The sequence below is a fragment of the Lethenteron reissneri genome, chromosome 13 (assembly GCF_015708825.2).
Source record: "Lethenteron reissneri isolate LAM-NWPU_2019-01 chromosome 13, ASM1570882v1, whole genome shotgun sequence".
NCBI lineage: Eukaryota > Metazoa > Chordata > Hyperoartia > Petromyzontiformes > Petromyzontidae > Lethenteron > Lethenteron reissneri.
The window spans coordinates 3,512,385-3,526,224 of record NC_083791.1 but is presented as its reverse complement, the minus strand read 5'-3'; the positions used below and the strand labels follow the sequence as shown (position 1 = coordinate 3,526,224).

Sequence of the window (13,840 nt, the reverse complement as noted above, 5' to 3'; positions counted from 1 at the left end):
ACTGTTAAAATACCGCCCAAATAGAATTGAAACACGCACCAGTGATGCATCTTTAATAGAAATGTAAGTAAACATTTCAGATGATAACCAATGCAAACACGGATGCTCGTATGCAACGAGTTTTTATTTAATAAATTATCAATATATATTTAAATAATGTAAAATTACATCCACAACCACGTATTTGGACCAAAGAGCGTTTTACCTCGGGGGCTCTCTGACCCATTGCGAGCTAGGCTGCAAACCGTATAAACTAATCATACACATGTACGTTCTACATGTCAATGCAAAAGCTTACCTATCAAGTTGCAGGGGAACGTGCTATCTGCTGCACCAACAGACCACTTTAATCTCGGTGTTCTGATATCTTCGGAGCAGGCTTTCGTGTCATAAATCACTGCTATGGGTACGTTAGTCGTGGCACTTATAATGGAAAAGTGTGCCGACCTTTGGAATGGACCATACTTCTATAACATCTGTTGCCAAAACGAACCCACATCATGCCTCTAAAGAGTAAGCCACAAGGAGGGGCATTATGGCCAACTTGTACACCTATAAGCCAAACATTTCCTCAAGGAAACAGGGCATTCATTGTGGAGAAGTTAGGTGCAGATTATCAGTTGGCTTTTAGGATCTGTAATGGTGAAGTCACTTATCCTCCCAGGGATTAATTTTGTCTCTGGGTGCTCAACCAGAACATTAAATGGAATTCGGGTCAATCTCTGAAATGTGTGGTACAAAAGTTGTCGTAATTCACCAGAAAATGAACACGCAGCCACGAGATAATGTTGCACATTTCCACAAAACACGTCATTAATCAGGAGCTCACTCACGATTCCCAATTCCAGCCAAGGGTGACTGTGTGATCCTTTGCAAAGGTTAAAACAAAATCTGGGAACCATACCGCGCGGCTAACTCCCATACATTTTCACGTTTGACACGGGATTTATTTATCTTACATTTCTGCAAGAGCAATTGATCACGTTCTACAAAACGCACATCGTACTGGGTTGGAAGGGTTCGTTTTGTTGCAATCATTGGAACACGGCCATTTCACTTACACTACATAAACAGTGGTCAATGTTTCTGAAATTATATGACCGTCAACTGGAATTATTGTAGGTGCTTCGTTCAGCTAGGTGCAAGGGACTCATTGCACCATTATCAAAATACATGATCATAAATCAGCTCTTAATATTGAAAAGGTAACACACGGTGTTACTCTTTATTGCACTTGATTTCTTTCATAATCTTTCCATCTCATTTCTAATAACTTAATATTTGTATGGAAATGGATATAGTCATGGGACAAAAAACATGTAATGATGAATTTTGTTAAATGCAAAATATTTAAACTTTCGTGGAGACAAATACAGGAATGTCGCGGTTTACGTTGGGGATGCGTTCCTGAGAAGTGCAATGAATATCGAAAACCGTAAATCGAAGCAAGTTTTCTGATAATTGGTGGAATAAAGGGGATGCGTTTACAGCGGTGCAACCTATATACCTTTTTTTTGTTAATGAGTTATATTCAAATACATATATGAATAAAAATGAAGGAATCTATTTAATAGTTTGAGTGTTTTTTACCGACTGTACTCGGCTGCTGGCTTCGCTTGCTGGGTAGGTGGTGGTGAGGCAGTGGTGGAGTTACGCGGTGGTCGAGTTATGCGTATAAACCGGAACAATATTGTCCTCAACACTAGCGTACAGCGGTAAAATGTAACACAAATTATACTGGGTACAATGAGATACAGTAGACTGTAAAAAATATCACCAAAATATTGTACATAAATAATATATTGTCCTCGACAGTAAATAAAAGGAGGAAAGACAGAAATTGGGATATTATTGTGATTGTATGGGAATTACGATACAGTAATGTGAAGAAAAACAACAGCTATGAATTGGGTGAAATGCAACATTTCAACATTCAAGGAGACATTACCGGCTTGCACTCCATAAGAATGCCATGCACTAAAAAAAAAAGAGTTGTTTCTAATGTAGGTGCAACGGGTAATTATCTCGTGTAATATATTAACTGTGACAGCGACACAATAACCAGTCATGGCAAATAATGTCACAGGATCTTTAATGACTTTCACTTTCCAGCAGTGCCCATGCTTTGGTAATGACTTACATTAGTGGATAATAAAACCATTGACCCAAAGCAAACTCTCTCGTTGGAAAGAGTCCTTGAGGGCATTGGCAATCCGGCCACGTTTTCATTACGTTTTAAATTTTAAAATGTACTTTAAAAAGGCATTAATACCCCATTGTGCCATTATTAAATTCCACCTCCATAGAAAATTTTACTCAATACCAAAAAACACCTAACCCGGACATTAGCACTTGAACATTTAACAAAAGCAGCCCTCACCAAAACACATGAATCATATACAACACAATTGTAATTAAACTGGTCCTTCTGTCAGAGGGATGCAGGCAACTCAATCACTTGTTTTATAAGGAATAAAACAAGAATGTGTATTAGCGCACGTCCAATTAGCACGGTTGGCTAGATACGGTGCAGAAGAAGTTGAACATACGTACATACCTGATGATTATTCAAGTTATCCGAAGAACATTCAGCCTTAGTACAATACTTCGTTTTAACATTTAACGGTTGTAGTATTTCACGATTCATAAATGGCTGTCAGTTATTCTAAGAACATTAAGTCTTAGTAAAATACTCTTTAATACGTAATGGTTGTAGCTCACAGCAGCACCGCTCTAATATGAACCTCAACCAGATAAAATTTTAATACAACATTGAAATCAACTCACATCAATGACAAAACAAACATCTAATTGAAACGTCGTACTCAAATTGTAAATGTTGTGGCTTCAACACACCGGTGGGCTAAAGCAGTGAACTATTTGTCTTTGTCAACGTGACACATTTTTACTGATTGGCCGTGTCGGGTGGTGGAGGGTTACGACACATGTATAAATAAACGCGATCTAAACCCAAAAACGTTGATTATGAATCTAATTGTTTATCAATAGCTGATGTTAGCAGGATTCTATATAATTTCTTAAGTATATCCATAACAACTCATTCTCAACACACAAAACCAATATTTTGCACAAGTTGATGCACGAACACGTGCGAGTGTGTAGAAATGCAAATTATGGGAAAAATGCCCGTTAGCTTATAACTATGTATGCATTTGAGTGATAATGGGTATGGACATGCTTAGTAACGTGTGTACACATTTATAAGTGTATTTTACTAACAGCATTCATCCAAAGAGCCTGTTTAGTCAAAAAAGTGGTTCTTTGTCATTTTATATTTCAGTGTACACCTCTCTGCATGAAGACTAATCAAGTTTGAATTGCATTCCTAGTCACATAATTGCATTTGTAATCGGTTTAATTAACAACACTCATTCTAACGGTTGTTTCCCTTCCTTTATTTTTACACTTCAAATAATTGAGCAAAAGCACCTTTGAGTGCCAAGATGGTGCATAACCCATATAACTACCATTATTATTACAGTGTGCACATCACTGCTGATGAGAATCGATCAAAGTGCTCAGTGGCATATTTTTGATCTGCAAACATTCACACGGATATGGAGCCCTCGCGGAAGTTGGTCTTGCCGATGAGCGTGTTGATGAGGGACGAGCGGCCCTGCTTACTTTCAGCTTGCGCCGCCTTAATGACCTCGTCGATCTGTGACTCTTTCTCCTTCCCCAGGAGAAAGCCTCGTGCTCCTAAGCCATCGGCCACCACATGGTAATCTAAGGACATTGGTGGGTGGGAGGGGAGAACGGGCGAAGAGAACAACATTTACTCCAGAACAAGTATCCGTGTTGGGTTATCTGTGCTGGTAGTGGAGTGGCAGGCGGTAAAAGCAGCAGCCCTGCAATTGCTTGCTCAGACCACTACCAGTGGAAGGACTTCCACTCAGAGGGAGCTCAATAGAGTGTCTGTCAAGGGTATTTTAGCCTACTCCTCCAAACTGACCAGATATCTTATAAGAAGCTGGAGTGCGCCTATACACGTACCCCACTACACGTGACCTGCCGATCGACTTAATGTGGCGTGCCAATTTCTACTGCTGGGTGGAGAGAGGCGAGGTGGATGGAATAAACGTGTCCATTGTTTCAACTCTCGTGCCAGGATATCAAATTAAACATGTGGCCACTGAATTGCAATATTACCAGCATGTTAAGAATGACACCACAGTAATCTAAGGAAAATGGAAAAAGAGCACAATATTGACTCCAGAACAACACAATCCATGCTGGGCTGGTATGCCAGTCGCAATGGCAGACAACACGAGGGGGGACAATTGACCGTTACCTGTGAATGCCAGTCCACAGGCTACGTTGCTGCCAAGCATTGGCACTTGTTCCCGAGCAATCTGAGACCAGCACGCGTCATTGCCCACCAACGCAATGATCGGTAACTGCAACGCACGCACACAAAGAGCATCGTATTTTCAGTTCATTGATGTTATTCCTCAACGAGGTTAATCTGCTTTTTGTGTTCAGTGTGTTGCCCTTCCCCCGCACCTCCGAACTGCAGGGTCAGCTATGTACGGTGCAAAAGAAGTTCCAGATATATACAACCACTGAAAACAGTTTTGCATTCAAAAAGTCTCAGACAAGTACACTGTGTTGACTGGAGTGTATTGTTATTACTGTATTTACTGTGCAAAATTATAATTATGTAATTTTGTAGAGTAGTACGTATAAATGAAGCCTTTCAGTAACGCTTAGTTTTAATTCGTGTCACATTTACATTTTACAGACTCCATCATATACCGTGCAGCAGAGATATATTTTCGTTCTTGTTTTAGAAAGTGGAGAAAACTGGATGTATTGACAAGAGGTAACTTAAGACACCCAGAGCAGCAGAAAGACAAAGAAACTGCCATCTCTCCCCTGCATTGAGCAAACTTGTGATAGCTTATGACAAATTAATATTTACTACAAAGAGCGTGTTGGTTATGACAAGACAGAGATAAACAGAAGGAAATTAAGACATTTTAATAGCGATTGTATAACCAATGTGTGCATTGATGGAAAACAGAAAAAAGGATTGAAAGATTGGTTGAAAGCGTTTGTCCATATCCAAGCATTATAAATTGCAGAGATTTTGAGAGCAGCTGACAACACACTCCTGCATACAATTTAAAAAGCTGCACGAAGAGCACCGGTACCTTGTGTCGGGTGAACGTATCAAACTCAGCCATGCTGAACCCCAGTGAACCATCTCCATAGATGATCCATACCTACAACACCCGCACAAACGAATCAGATACTTCACGCAAGCATTGCTGTTTTAGGCAAAACCTTGGGAGGATTCTTCATGGGAAAAAAATGCTCAATACATGGAACGACACGCCAATGAGACGTAGCTGGGGTTGTTTTGTTGTTCAATGGCTTTCTCCGACATTTGATTATAATTATCGGTGGGAGAAAGTCAAGCGTCTCCCCACTGGAATGAGCAATGGTGGTGGCATTAAGCCAGCGGTAGAAATTCGACATTCCCATGGCAATTTCCAGTGTACTCTTAGGTCAACCACTGTTGATTCTCACATTTCATCGACCGTTGGAGAGATGGTAGGCTTAGTTGAATGTAGACCAACATTTTAACTTGCAACTTTCCAATTGTTATTTTAAATGTATTTATCCAGGAAAGCCTCACTATTTTTTTTTCAGGAGGGTACTAAGTTTTACAGTGTATGAGGGTGACAATTGCCACGTGTTTTTTTCCCATTTCAGAAATATGCCGGTAATTTTTCTAATTTCTAACACAACATCACGTGATCTATAGCATACACTGTGAAGTAGATGGCACATATTTTACGTTTAATACACCCGCAGAGAGTCAATCAATAAAACCGCAATGTCACCCAGTAAAATTCTGCTTGACATACCTCAGAGTCTGGTCGGCAAAGCTTGGCTCCCAGGGCAAACCCTCCTCCAACACCTAGAGTTCCAAATGCCCCTGAAACATAGTAAACAGCACCAACAACATCATGTGAATAGTGTGGCTTGTTTCTGAATGTGTCAATTCTGTGTGTATATATATACCAAGTATAACCGTTAATCTGTGGGTATCATATTTTATCAAGTCGCTATGGGGGCTGTAGCAATAACAATAATCATACACTATGAACTCTAATTTATATACACATTATTAACAAATAAGATTATTTTGCGTAATTGTTGTGTGAGCATGATGGTACTGGCCATTTTAACTAAAATTTTCACAGGCAAGTTTTTCTTATTTTGGAGTATGTGTTCACATTTTCTGTTTAATGTTCGAAGAAACATTACATTGCACAATGGTGTAGTGAGCACAATGTACAGTTCGATCTATGTCCAAATATGTGACATTATTTATACAAACTGTAACAATATAATAAAATTCCACTATTTTCATTCAATAGTGAAAAAGTTAAGTTTTGTTTGCGGTAAAGTTACTTGTAAAAAGTAAATACATATTTACTGAAAAACAAGTTACTTTTTTCAAAGTTACTTCCCAACACTTATTAATGGTTTGATGCCGGTTGCTGGCAGAAATGAACAAACGCATATTCCTGTAAACTTGACGAAAGACCATACAACATCAACATTGACACGAGTCTATGGCAAGGTTTGTTCACGTCATATCTCAAATTTTTACTTTGGAAATTTACCAGTTGATTAATTGTAGGTTTTTTTGTCTAATATAGAATGAGAATATTGATTTTGATGGAAGTGGTGATGAAGATTGTGATTTCGATTTAAAGCTTTCGTGACTGCAGGGATTCATATTCTTGGATCTTTCGGTAAAGTCACATAGAAGGGAAATAACAAAATAATAAAAATAAAACAATAAAATTATCACGTTTCGCCCACAACAGAAGCAGCCGTCACTACACCATTGTGCAATTTAATGTTTTGTCGAATATTAAACAGAAAATGTGAAAACATACTTCACCTGAGGACGGCTGCTTGTGTTGTGGCCGAAACGTCGTGAAAATGTAATAGTTTATTTTTACTATTTTATTATTTCCCTTCTACGTGACTTTACCGAAAGATCCAAGAAGAAGAAGATTGTGATATTGGTGAGATTTTTCTTGAATGTGGACATGATGGAGATTGTAGGATTTATGATGAAAATAGTTGTGATGATGATGATGATGGTTGTGGTGACAGTGATGATATTATTACAATGCTACAATTATACCAGGGTCCAGCCAACACAGTGGCCCCCGTGGCCGAAGGATGTATGCCGCGCTGCCCACAAAATCTCCTCCGTCAGCTACGATGATGCTGTCATCCGCTAGCAAGTCATCCAGGCGGTGCAGAACCTTGAGCGGGTTGAGGTGTTGATCTGTCTCCTCCTCTGCCTTCTCGCTGCGATCGGCACACAAGGAAAGGGTCATTCCCATGCAAGACACTAAGCTTTAAATCTAATAATTCACCACTTTCATCATTAACACTGTCCACTGACTAACTTCATTGGAGGTCTCCCGAGAACTACACATGGCCACCGAGGACGCCATCGCATGGCTTGGCGATTACACACACACGCTGAATGAATATTAAACATTTTTGCAGACTAATGTATTTGGCAATGTTCATTTGTCAACTCAATTATTGGACATTTACTTAAAATGTCTTAGTATTTTCACACAACATGCTGTAAAGTGTGATTTCCAACTATCGCAGTCATCCAACTTGGATGTGATCTCTGCACTGAAGGGCCATTGCCAAAACCTTTAGCCTGAAATGTGTTCTAATAAAAACGAAAAAAAAATGTGTTCATGGGATGTACGTGTCATCCAGAAACAAAGGGCAGTACACACGGATTGCGCTATGAAATATAATAAAGGTAAAATGTAATCTAATTTTTTTTTACATTTTACGACCAATATATGGCAGGACTCCACAGAGTAGAAAAGGTGAGTAGTTGCTCAAGAACCTGTTGGCTTTCTCCTTCTTCTCATCTCCTTGTTTGAGGTCACGAGCCCACTCTTCAGGACACTTGTAGCCCTTGAGTCCAGCAGATAGACTCACCAAGAAGGAGCCAGGATCCCCTAGGCACAACACGAAGGGCACATCACACACATTCTTTTCTTGTTAAGTAGACCAGGCAGATGCTGTTATGGTATTCACATTTTATTTACTATCAAGTAATTTTAAAATAGAATTTTACAATGTTTTTCATAACATACATTTTATAATAAATGACAAAAACAGGACAATGATTACCAGTTCCAAAATATTGGCTGATGAGCAAAGCATAAAAAAGGATTGTAAATAAATCAGTAGTTTTATTTAGTTGTCAAACAAATCTGGATCAATCTTGCTACAAGTAACAGGCATTTTATTGCTATAGATATATTTAGAAGCTCTTACACTGCACTAAGATTAATAAGGTCATATATTTACCTTGCACAGCAACTGTCGGCTTCCAGAACATGTCTGAATTTTTAAGCAGCTGTGAGCGGTCACGATTTACAGCTATTATCGTGCTTTTCCGACTCAAAACCCGACCGTAAGACAGTCGAAAGTCGCACACAGTCCCTTAAAAAGACAACAAAAAAACAACATTTCTTGTTAAGTTATTACACGCCATGGAGTAAATTTTGACCTCAATAGTGAGTACTGTCAAGTCAAAAATGTCCCCATATTGACTAAGTAGTAAACAATGCTATATTCACATCTAAAACTCCACAGAAAAAAACAATATAAAAATTGAACATTATCTTCTTGTCAAATACACACATGTTAATTGACCTTTATAAGTATGTGGTTTGTAACTAAAGACTGCGCTCAGAAATTTACACTCATGTTGCATCACAGTTATAAAGGTACAAGTGCCTTGTATTCGACTCAAATTTTCACCTCTCCATTACTGCCTCTGTCATGGGAATGTCAGAACCACTACAGTGCTACCCGGATGCTTGAGTTGCGAAACAATTTGGCTTTTTTGTTTCATATAAAATGTGTTTATAATTGTTGTGGAAAACAAAGCAGTAGTTAAATTTCGATTTAAAGCTTTCGTGACTGCAGGAATTCATATTCTTGGTTCTTTCGGTAAAGTCACGTAGAAGGGAAATAATAAAAGAATAAAAATAAAACATAATAAAATACAATTCTCACAACGTTTCGGCCACAACGCAAGCAGCCGTCCTCAGGTGAAGAACAGGTCTGTTGGAAAGACAGCGTCCGAAACGTTGTGAGAATTGTATTTATTATGTTTCATTTTTATTATTTTATTATTTCCCTTCTACGTGACTTTACCAAAAGAACCAAGAAGATAAAGCAGTAGTTTTTCTACCAACAAGCAAGTCTCTACAGGAATAACTATGTCCATATTGACCAGGGTGCACATAGAATAACCAGCTGGCAGGTACAAAGAGTGCAACTTTTAATTCAGAGAGATATATCGCTGTTACCTAAGAGAATCACGAGGTCTGCCTCCTTAAGGGCATCCCTGCGATTTTGCCGGATATGAATGGGGCTGTCCCTTCCCAGCATGCCCCGGGCCATCCCACCCAGGAAGCATGGAATTCCCAAGTGCTCCAGTGTTTCTCTGTGGGGGGGAAACAAGAACAGCCATCGTTTGTTTAATATAAACACATCAACGGGTGTAAGTGAATGTAGACTAGTAGTGGACATACACTTCATTATGAATCGGGTTCATAAGTGATAATGCACCAGGATTCTATTTCAGAGCAAAGTGGCATTGTAAGAACAAAAAAAACATTTAATGTCTCAAAATGTATTAAGTTATGGGTTTCATTTTTGTCCACATTGTTTGTTGGTGTCAATATTTATTTATATTTCAAATTACAGAATCATTTCTCTACCATGATTATGGGTGGTCAAAATCCTGTCAAAATTATATATCACAACTACATAAAGACAATCTGATTATAGGTTGTCGAAGATTGAAAACCAGATATTTAATGCATCCAAAAGAATGTGTACTGACTTAATGCTCTTTTCATCTACCTGATCTGGTTGGCTGGTACAGGGGGCAGTGTTGCTTGGCTGCCCAACAGAAAGACCGGCTTCTTTGCTCGGCTTACCAACTCCACACATCTCTGCACCTGCACACCGCCACTCACAAGAAGTTAGTCACAATCTGGGGTGAGCCTTCATAATTTTTCATGTTATAAGTAACCCTGCTCATTCCCATTGATCACCATACACCGCTGGTACAAACTACAAATTCCTGTGGCATGGCAGGGGCCAGTGTATCCATGGGAAAACCAATGTTTACATCACATATGACCTTTTGGGAATGATAAGTTGAGTAAACTTCAAATTAGGATTTGAACACTGAACATTTTGATTGAGTTAAGTGCTCGAGCCACAGCGCCACTTGGCTAGATGAGTGCTGGTCAAAGTTGCATGTCAGTCGACCCGTGGCACCTGGGTCTGCCCCGTGACCTCCTGCCAGCAGGCGTTCGACACTTAACGTGGCCTCAAGGTGCACATAGCCTGGCACAAGCGCCGTGGTGACGTCACCGCCACTTAGTGGTGAATGGCGGTTGTTGTTGTTGTGTTAAAAATTGTCGCTTTTAAATAATAAAGAAAAGGCAAAGGGCACCTGTTCAGGAGTGGCCATGGGCCGCTGAATTGGCAGTGGGGACATGTCCCTGGGCTCCCAAGCTCCGGCAAACAGGTTCCGCAGGTGGTTCAAAAGGTACCTGCAAGCACCAATGCGCCGTGAGCTGTGCTGTGTGTCTATGTGTACTAACATGTCATAAGGGTGTGAGTCACCATAAAAAAAAATTACTTCTCAAAAAATAATGAACTAGCTCCAAAAGCTTAGTAGCTTGGTGTGCTTGCGTCTGCAGTAAAAAGAAAGGGTTATATGGTTCAAAGCACAACTTGAGTGAATTATCAGTTGATGGTGTTAAAGACACGGTTTGCGCTGTTCGCACAAGTAGGGATTTGTGGAGTGGGTCAAGGTCACCATTGTACTGCCTTATACGGAGAGAAAAGGATGCTGTAATAATGGAGACACTATTTTAGGTGACTGTCGTTTTGAATGGTGTGCTCACCACAAAACTGACTTTTAAATAGATGACTGTTCAACTCCCACAGTCACCCAATATTTAAATATGAATTAGTGTGGACTTATGTGTACTTTTGATATACTTTAATAACCTTTGATAGACTGTACCATCCTGTATAATTGTATAAGAGCCAGTTTCGAAAAGGCTCTTGTACGTACCATAATCACACACGTGGAACACAATTTAGGAATTTCATTGAGCCTTTTTCAAGTATTTAAACAAGTATCTAAATAAAAAATATATATATTCTTTGGGTCTTTCGGTAAAGTCACGTAGATAGGTTCAAATTAATAAAAAATAAAATAAACAAAAAACTACGATGTATCGATCACAACACAAGCAATCATCATCAGGAGGCAAAACCTTTTTTTTCCTCCTGATGACGATCGCTTGTGTTATTTTTATTAATTTGAACCTATCTACATGACTTTACCGAAACACCAAAATAATATGAATTCCTGCAGAAATAATATATGGTAATGCTAATATTCAGAGCAAACTATAACTAAACATACATGTTAGATTCAGGCACACAAAGTGTTTCAGGAAGAGCACTTAGCTGATATAAACACATAACATGGGAATAACTATGTATTTTTTTATATCAAGATGTACACCAAACAGTGGTTAGCATACTAAGCTATAAATCAGACAACCTGAGTTCAATTCCAAGCTAAGACTAACATCAGCGGCGACCGATATCCGAAACAATCCTGGGAATCCCCCCTTGACAAACGTACACTGATCAGGATGATGAAGTATGGTCAACACAACCCTCACAACTGACCAAGTGTCTTGATGACCTTGATTCAACAGTGGATTTACAAAGGGCTGTGTACATTCCAGAGGTGTGGACTCGAGTCATGTGACTTGGACTCGAGTCAGACTCGAGTCATGAATTTGATGACTTGAGACTCGACTTGGACTTGCATAACAATGACTTTGTCCCACCTCTGAGGTGTGGACTCGAGTCATGTGACTTGGACTCTAAGGTGAAACAAGGGGCAGACAATATTTAATTGAGAGGTCATGGTGACGTACCAGTTGATGATTTTACCCATGAGCCCCTTTGGTGCTGTTTTTGGAGCAAGTTCCTTTTGCACCACGTGGTAAGGGTAGAGGACATCAATAGGCAACTCTACAAACACAGGCCCTATGAAAGACCACACAACCAAACACAATCATCGGATTCATCATCGGATTCAAGTTCATATCTTTATATTTTTCAAAAGTCATCACGAGGAGCTTATCCGTATCAATTGGTCAATAGCTTCTCATTTACATAAAACATACCTATATTTTAATTATTATTAATTTACATTTTCAAGTGCTTGCCACTCTCTCAAACTCATGTGCGGTAGTGCTCATCTCTGTACGAGTGTCGTAAATGCCACTTATTATGCGGAGCCCAGTTTCTCCAAAGGACAAACACTAATTAACTCTCAGTGTTGATGCCACCCGCCAGGAGCATTTATCCATATGGTCTGACAGACTGGAAGCAATGGGAGTAACCGCACGTCACCCCCCCCCCCACATGTGAGCTCCCACACCCCACCACATGTTAGCTGCCAATCCACTTCTTGCAGCATATGCACTTGCCTGAGAGGCGAATTAAAACAATGCAATGTATGCTTATACGTCTTCATATATGAGACTGGCGGCTAATACCCGGCGTTGCCCGGGGGATAAATATATTTAAAAACTTCTGAATACTTAAAAACATAACAAATGAAAAGAAAACTCATTCATTTAAAATAAAATAAAACCCAAGCGCGCCAAGATTCGATTCTTTAAATCGCGCAAAGCAATTGAAGGTTGTAGATTTCTTTAGTATCGGCCTATTCCCATTTAATACAAGTTGGTTGCATGTCGGCAAGTATGATAAACATTTCGAACAGACACACATATTCACAAATTTCCCTTTTACATATAAGATGGCATGAGTATTGAAAATGTTTTACATGTGCAACATTACCTGGAGTGCCAGACTGGGCAGTGGCAAGTGCTCGTCTGATCGCGGGGACAATTTCACGCACAGTGCTCACGGTAATGCACAGCTTGCACAGCGGCTTGAACAGCGACAGCTGATCGATGTCTTGCAGCGCCCCTCGTCCCTGAACAAAAACAACACCAATCGTTCAGCACACACCGTTGGTTTCTTGCGTGCTTGCTAGGGTAGTGCCATGGTTAGAGCACTTAACAATCAACAGGAAGGTTTCAAGTTAAACAGTATTTGTCCTATGCAGTGTCTTGACCCTGAGCATGGCAATGTGAATTTACCATGACTTGTTTAGGGCACTTTCATTGAGATAGGCACCACCCCATTGCTCAATTAAGAAAGGGACGATGGCCACATTTTAGTGAGTTAAGCAGTGTACTGTTTAGACCTGACAATATAACGATAGTCACAGCCTAATGTTACGTGCACGGATTTGCAAATTATGAATTTCATAAGGGCCCAGTACCTTAAGGAGGGTAGCAGCTGCTCCTCCCATGAGCAATACTGGAGACTCGGCCATCTGAGCATTCTTCACTGCGGTGACAGTGTTGGTGAGACCCGGTCCTGCCGTCACCACAGCAACACCAACGGTACCTGCACATCAAATACATGCATTATCCTATTAACAGGTAATTTTCACAGCCGCTTGTGTTTTTATGGATTGAGCCACACACTGCTGCGGGCATCATCAGGAGTTGATTTAGGGTTTATATACAGGTGAGTGGATGTGTGTTGTTGAGTAAGAGAGTATATTAGTAGGTTTGCATGTGAGTGTGCATGTATGTATGTATACATGACA

General features: G+C 39.8%; 1 protein-coding gene across 1 annotated transcript in view; it reads right to left on the bottom strand.

The window, feature by feature from the left end:
- Positions 1 to 2,075: 2,075 nt before the first annotated feature.
- Positions 2,076 to 13,840, bottom strand: part of ILVBL (ilvB acetolactate synthase like) — a 15,206-nt gene continuing 3,441 nt past the window's right edge. Inside the window, exons 3-15 of the mRNA XM_061550875.1 lie at positions 13,508 to 13,635; positions 13,018 to 13,156; positions 12,084 to 12,195; positions 10,571 to 10,670; positions 9,970 to 10,067; positions 9,411 to 9,547; positions 8,401 to 8,535; positions 7,931 to 8,045; positions 7,193 to 7,362; positions 5,895 to 5,965; positions 5,175 to 5,246; positions 4,313 to 4,418; positions 2,076 to 3,747 (exon numbers count right to left, since the gene is read on the bottom strand). Of these exons, the coding sequence (XP_061406859.1) occupies positions 3,569 to 3,747; positions 4,313 to 4,418; positions 5,175 to 5,246; positions 5,895 to 5,965; positions 7,193 to 7,362; positions 7,931 to 8,045; positions 8,401 to 8,535; positions 9,411 to 9,547; positions 9,970 to 10,067; positions 10,571 to 10,670; positions 12,084 to 12,195; positions 13,018 to 13,156; positions 13,508 to 13,635 (1,562 nt within the window). The 3' untranslated portion in view covers positions 2,076 to 3,568. The remainder of the gene's footprint in view (positions 3,748 to 4,312; positions 4,419 to 5,174; positions 5,247 to 5,894; positions 5,966 to 7,192; positions 7,363 to 7,930; positions 8,046 to 8,400; positions 8,536 to 9,410; positions 9,548 to 9,969; positions 10,068 to 10,570; positions 10,671 to 12,083; positions 12,196 to 13,017; positions 13,157 to 13,507; positions 13,636 to 13,840) is intronic.